This window comes from Poecilia mexicana, unplaced genomic scaffold, assembly GCF_051168715.1.
Source record: "Poecilia mexicana isolate PSO_F unplaced genomic scaffold, ASM5116871v1 scaffold_19, whole genome shotgun sequence".
Classification (NCBI taxonomy): Eukaryota; Metazoa; Chordata; class Actinopteri; order Cyprinodontiformes; family Poeciliidae; genus Poecilia; species Poecilia mexicana.
Genome location: NW_028263388.1, coordinates 1,353,253 through 1,360,006, shown reverse-complemented (window position 1 = coordinate 1,360,006; position 6,754 = coordinate 1,353,253). Strand labels below are relative to the sequence as shown.

The window sequence follows — 6,754 nt, the reverse complement described above, 5'->3', positions numbered from 1 at the left end:
ACGTGACGTCAGAAACTGTCGAACACGATTCATCTGGAGGTGGAACAGATCGGATTATTTCAGGGTGGAAACATCGGAATCGGACCGTCCTCCATCTTGTTTCCATCTGGTGAAGAAGGAAGTTGCTCTCAGTGTCTTCAGAGGTTTTTGTGTCGTTTCCTTCAGTGGTTCTTGGTGCAGCGCCCCCACAGGCCAGGAGGGGAACAGGCTGGTTTGACTCAGAGCAGCTGGAGGTGGAGCAGATGTTCTGGTTCCAGTAGAACCGGGTCGACCGGACCATCAGGAGTAAAAACACACGACTCATGAACAATCGTTTTGCAACAGTAAATCGGTTGGACGGCTGGAATCCTTTCTGATTTCCGACAGATTTCGGCTGCTTTCTTGGCTTTCTGACTTTTTGCTCCTGGTTTTTAGCGTTTTTCCCATTTTTACCCAATAATTTATTTATGGACTGATTTGCTTTGTCTATTTGGCTAGAAGTAGTTAAACGAGGTCCTATGTGAAACGATACTCTGATAGGGGAGACCAGGTATGGTTGTAACACTTTTTGCTCCAGCACCTTTAATTCAGAATTTTTGAGCTAGAGTTTTCAAACTTTTATACAAAATACCCACATTTGTTTACTACAAATGACACCAATTCAAACCTCTGCAAGAATATCACAGACCTCATGAGTTCATGTCAGATAGATGGTGTTCCTTTGTTACAACCTACCCTGGTATCAGGTTAGGTTGTAACAATTAGACAAAAGAAGCAAAAACAGAGGCCACACCATGTGATATGCTTCAAAAAGAGGTTTAGTGAATTAAAAGAACAATACAAGAACAATCTCTCTCTCTGTGACTGACCATAACTCAAATATACTGTTTGTGTGTGTGCATGTGTGTTTGTGGGTGTTTGATGTTATGTCACTGCAAACTTTCTGATCTAAAAGAAAGAGGAATAGAAAATCAGAGTACATAGACACAAAAGTGTTTCAACTTGTCTAGCACCTACACTGGTATTCAATTCTTCTCTTGTCTCCAGTGACTAACCTGTCATGTGCTTACCTCACATGGAGTCAGTCCATAACATCACAGACCTGAGGTCTGCTGCCTGAGTCAAATAGACGGCCAACACTTCCTCCTGCACTTTGTTGCTGGTCCAGTAACCTACACTGGGAAGATCACTAGTCCCCTGTTCTCTCAGCTTCTGCAGTGATTTGCAGCATCTGCTCAGTGTTACATGGCAGATCTGACTGACTTGCTCTTCTTTGTGACCTCATCAGATGCCTTTTTTAAAACATCTCCAGGCACACCTCTATCAGTCTTTCATATCCACTGCCTAGGCATTCTGTAAAATTATTAAAACCAAAATATTCTTAGCTGTATGTAAGGGGATGGTTGTAACACTTTTTAAAGATGTGTTACAACCCACCCCAACCCTGTCAGCCATGTTTAGCTAGCTGTAGTAGCATAGCGGTTTGAAATTAGCACGGGAAAATGCATCACATTTTGCCTGAGAAATTACACTTTCATCTAATGTAAGTCTAATGGTTTTATCTGCAACAGTATAAGTATTAAACAAAATATAGTCATGGTCAAAAAATTTACTTTCTTACCTCAAAATACGTTTTTTCTCCTTAATATCTGCATGTGCCTGTTTCCAGCCTTGACAATCACAATATGGGATTGGGGAGGAAGCGGGTAAATTCTGAAATGATCATGTGACTCCTATCTTATCCCTGATTGGTGGAACTGGTGGTGTGACAACTCTCCCTATGTTACAAACAAACCCGGTCTCCCCTACATGGAAGGGAAATGAGTTCCAGTTAACAACGAGCTGAACAGAATGAGCCATTAGCTAATTGTTCTGGTTTGTTATTTCAGTAATCTGATCTGGAGTCAAGAGGCTCCTGCGTCTCTGCAGACGTACGAACACATAAACACATTAATCGAGCAGATCTGGGCGCTAACACGTCCTCTGCTCGGTTTCTCACCCATTCCCGCCTCCCTTCGGAACAAAGAAACATGACTCGCTCATTCTCTCAGCCACTCATTCGCCGTGGTTTCTCTCCCTCCCTCCTCTTCCTGCTCTTCCTCCTTGGCTGCTTCCTCCTCCTGCATCTCTGGCGGCTTGATTCAGGCATGAGGGAAGGAAGAGGAACAAAAGGAGAGGAAAAAAAAAAGCGAGACAAAAAAATAATGAAATGTAAACGTTGATGAGCGTCAGAAAGGGTCGAGTGGGATGCTGGGAGATAAATACAGAAAGATACGCATCAATATATTCAAGTTGGAGGGAAATGGAGCTGATGATGGATGGGAGGAGAAGCAGAGCTGTGAGGATGAGTCTGAGTGACATTTTGAGGCGAGTGACATTTGCAGCATTTGATGCATGGCGCAGGATCAAAGCACACTCCAAGCTGGAGGAGAAGGCCTCCTTCTCTCTCATCCATCCATCTTTACAACCAGAGATGCAAACAGTCAATCCACCTAATATTTATTATCGACTAATGGTTTATTAGAATAAAATTAGCTCCAATTGATTGACTAATAACGTAGCATTAGAGCAGTGTTTTTCAACCATTGTTCCGCGGCACACTAGTGTGCCGTGGGTGATCGTCAGGTGAGCCGTGGAAATTATTCAATTTCACATATGGTACCGTATTTTCCGGACTATAAGCTGCTAATTTTTTTCCTAAACTTTGAACCATGCGGATTGTAGCCCGGTGCGGCTTTTCTGTGTATTTTTCTTCAACCACCAGGGGGCTCTCTAGCAGGAAGTGAATCATTAGAAGTCAAAATTGTAAATCAAAGAAGAACGCGTTGATTTTCATTTAGAACAACCACATGCTAGCAGCGGGCACGACGGAGAAATGTTTTCAAACTCATATGATGCAGCTTTTAAGTTGAGGACTGTCGATCTGGCAGTACAGGAGGGAAATAAAGCCGCTGCACTTCAGCTCGGTGTGAACGAAACCATGGCTAGTAGTGGCTAGCGGTGTAATCATGTAATTTTCTTACCACTAGATGGCAGTAGGTACAGAGCATTTTGCATTAAAACAAGAGAATTAGTGATGCATGAACGTTACAGGTAGCGGTGAGAGCATCGTATCTAGCTGTGACGACAGTGATGGAAAAAACAGTGAAGCTCAGCAATAGTTGGAAAGAACATGGGTCCATTTCCCACAACATGTCTGTGTGAGGTGAGCTTCTCAAGCCTGGATACTATAAAAACTAAAACCAGAGAGAGACTGAGAGCTGTTGAGGAAGAGCTTTGTCTTCAATTTCTGCCAGAAAATCAGCTGTTTTCACCCAAACATGCACAGGTTTCACACTAGATGGGTAAAATATACAGATATTGACATTTGGTACATGCAAATCTTCATATTGTAACAGTGAAATCTTTCCCAAATATTATTGCTTCTTTCAAAATAGGAATTATTTTCTGTATTCTGGCTAAAAGAATACTTGTGGATTAGTTTGTAAAACACTTTGAAGTTTTCTACAACTTCTTTAAATTTAACACCACAGTGTTGTGGCTGTTCAGGTGTATTTTTGAAGTGGACATGTTATGTGCCATTTGAAATAAGAAATGTAAAATGTGATAAAAAAAAAATACATGTTTGTGTTTATTTGATTCCTATTCAAGACACTTTGATAAGAATGACTATATATATGTAACATAGGCGGCTACAGAGTATCTTTGTTTACATTTTTGGTTGGTGGTGTGCCTCGAGATTTTTTCAATTAAAATAGTGTACCTTGGCTCAAAAAAGGTTAAAAAACACTGCATTAGATCTTTTTGGTGCTGTAGTTTGGCCGCCATCCAGCAGAGGGCGCCCTGGTCATCCTGAACCGGAGCCAGTTGATACAAAATGGCGGAGGGATCCCAAAGCGAAAAGTAGAAACGGCCCAAACAGAGTCCGGTGTGGGATGGAAAATGCACTTTATGCGGTTCTGTTTTCACATATTAACGCTTGACAAGCTCCGTAAGTTATTAATTTAAAAAGTCCTGCTTTGCTACGAAGGCGAGAACGTGATGACGTAAGATAAGCAGAAAATTAGTACGCCAGAGAAATTTCCGTAATGATAATAAGCACGGCTGATTTTGAGGGCTGTCTGAGTGTAATAATGCTAGAAAACAAATTTCTGTTTATTTAGTCGGTATTTAACACAGCTAACAGAAATATTATGACCTGGTACTTGAGAAAAATAAGTACGAGAATAAAGTCATAATATTTAGAGAAAGAAAGTCTTAATATTATGACTATATTCTCTTTATTATTTTATTCTTAGCTTGGCGTTAATACTCCATCTTAAAATATAAAGACGTGCTTCCTATTTTGTAAATCCAGCATATTACAAAAATGTAGCCCTTTAAGTTAAGAGCTACATTAACATAAAGGGCTACATTAAAATGGCCGCTTATTAATTAATTATTAATCGATCGATAAGACAAAGCTACTTTAGATAAACACATTAATCGATCATTTGCATCTCTGGCTGGAACACAAACAGCCTTGAAGCGACTTTAGTCGCTGGGTTTCGGTCGGTCACCTTGGTTTTGTGGCTCTGCTCGGTTCCCAGACCCGACCCGGGCGTGTGGAGCTCCTTGGATACGACGCACAGGAACTCGGCCTGGTCCTCCGTCCCGTAGCTGTAGGAGGAGCCGATGTTCACCATCTGCAGGAGGAGCAAGGGGAGGACGGGCAGACAGAGACAGCGAGGTGGTCAGGCGGGGTTAGACTCAGGAACCACGGGCTGAGAGGACTAAAACTTTACAAGCGGAAAAAAGTGTTGGAGCTCATGCAGGGTGGAGTTTCAGGGAGGAAGAGGATCGATGGAGGTTCTGGTAGCGGCAGCAGCATGCTGTGGAGCGGGGAGGCGAAGCAAAGCGACAGGAGAGAGGAGAACCTACAGCTGGTTTATTTAGGAGCAACGTTCACCTGAAAACTGTCTGCATACTGCAGTTAACGATTCAATTACTAAACTGGTTACTATTTCAATAATTGATTAATCATGATTAATGTTTGGTTTATGGCAGTAATAAAGGCGGCTGCCGTCTGTACAATGTGACAATAACGCTCAAACTGCAGACACTTTAAAAACTAAACGATTGAAGTGGCACAAATCACATTTTCTTTAAGGTGAAAAGATCGAGAATAAACCAGGAAAAACATCGAAACCGGCTGAGAAAATCGGCTTCTGAAAAAAAATCACTCATTTTAACAAGTGACAGGTTTGATTCTTACCACCAGTAACTGTATTTAGTCACATTTTCAAATATGGTGACTTTCATAAATCTAACAGTGGAGAAAAGAGGTAAAATAACAAATTTGGGAAAAATACTATCAAGTTTTTGGAGTTTCAGATATAAATGTTCATTTTTTGTTGTGATCATAAATCAAAAAATATGATGTTTTGATGAATATAAATATGAAATATTTTATATTTCATATTTATATTCATATTTTATATTGTATTTTATTTTATTCTGGAGTAACTTCACAACATTGAAAGCTCAAAACACTGTCCTGAGCCGAAATGCAACGAAATTTCGTTCTGTATACACCTTTGTGCATGCAAAATGATAATAAAGTCTAAAGTCTAAAGTCTAAAGTCAAAAATTTTATAAGAACAATTTCACGGTAAATGTCCACTGCCAGCGTCTAAACTTACTGAAAGCGTGGGTAGCAGCGTTGGTGTCTACTGTTCCTTACAGAACAAAGTAAAGCAGTCCGCACCAAATCACTGCAGGATCGGCTGCTAATAACGACGAGAAGCGAAACGACAGCCTGAGTGTTTCAGTCTGAGTTTCCAGGAAACACATTTAGGTAGAGAGAAACCCCAGTCGTCAGATAAACTTATGGCAAGCTGTCGTGTATCTATTCAATATCCTGCATAGGAACTCATTGATACCAGAAATGTAGGCTTTAATAACTTTGTAAATGTCACCCAGTAGAGTAAGAGCAGCTCTTCAATGTGTTTTACTCAAGTAAGAAACTGGGCAGAAAACCCAAAAAATGACTGAAGAGTAAAAAGTATTTGGTAAAAAAATCTACTGAAGTAGTGAGTAACTGATCAAATTATCAATCATTTAATATTTAAACATTACATCATCAGTCAGACCAAAATATAAACTGGACATTTTGGAAAAATAACATTTTTCTAGATCAGTTTCTTTCAATAAAAAACTAATGAAACTTTAACAGAAACTTCAGGCGAGTTTCTGGTTTTTATTCGTTTTTCATTCAGTGGGAAGAAAATCCAGAAATTTCACTCAAATAAGAGAAGAAATACTTTAGAATGAAACTTTTCAAGTAAAAGTAAAAATACAGCGTAGTAAAAATACTTCTAAAAGTTATTTTTTCAAAAAAGTTACTCAAGCAAATGTAACTGAGTAAATGTAACTAGTTCCTACCCAACTCTGGGATTAACCAGCGCCACCTAGGGTTCAAACAGCAGAACAGCTAAACCTCACAGTTTCTGACTCGTCTGTTTTCCAGCTTTAGTTTGAGGAGTGCAGAGAGCAGGGCTGAGGTCAGGGGTCAGACCAGGGGTCAAACTGAGGGGTCAGCAGCAGCGTGAGTCCAACCCACAGTCCAGAGCAGTCCGGTGCGGGGCTTTCTGCAGGCGCGCACGCTGACCTGCTCAAACTTCCAGCCGTCCGACATGGTGGAGACCATCTGGGTCAGCTCCTCCTCCTGGCACTGCAGAACCCGGTACACGTGTTTGGGTGGAACCTGCTGGGAGCCGGGGGGGACAGGTGAGGA

General features: G+C 40.9%; 1 protein-coding gene across 4 annotated transcripts in view; it reads right to left on the bottom strand.

Annotated features, from left to right (window-relative positions):
* The window catches only part of kctd17 (potassium channel tetramerization domain containing 17), a 41,305-nt gene that overhangs the window by 4,678 nt on the left and 29,873 nt on the right, over positions 1–6,754 (bottom strand). Inside the window, exons 4-6 of one of the 4 annotated variants that reach the window (XM_088016314.1) lie at positions 6,581–6,727; positions 4,539–4,664; positions 1,979–2,114 (exon numbers count right to left, since the gene is read on the bottom strand). In XM_088016314.1, coding sequence (XP_087872440.1) covers positions 2,019–2,114; positions 4,539–4,664; positions 6,581–6,727 — 369 coding nt within the window. In that variant the 3' untranslated portion in view covers positions 1,979–2,018. The remainder of the gene's footprint in view (positions 1–1,978; positions 2,115–4,538; positions 4,665–6,580; positions 6,728–6,754) is intronic. The other 3 variants (XM_088016315.1, XM_088016316.1, XM_088016317.1) reach the window with 3 other exon arrangements.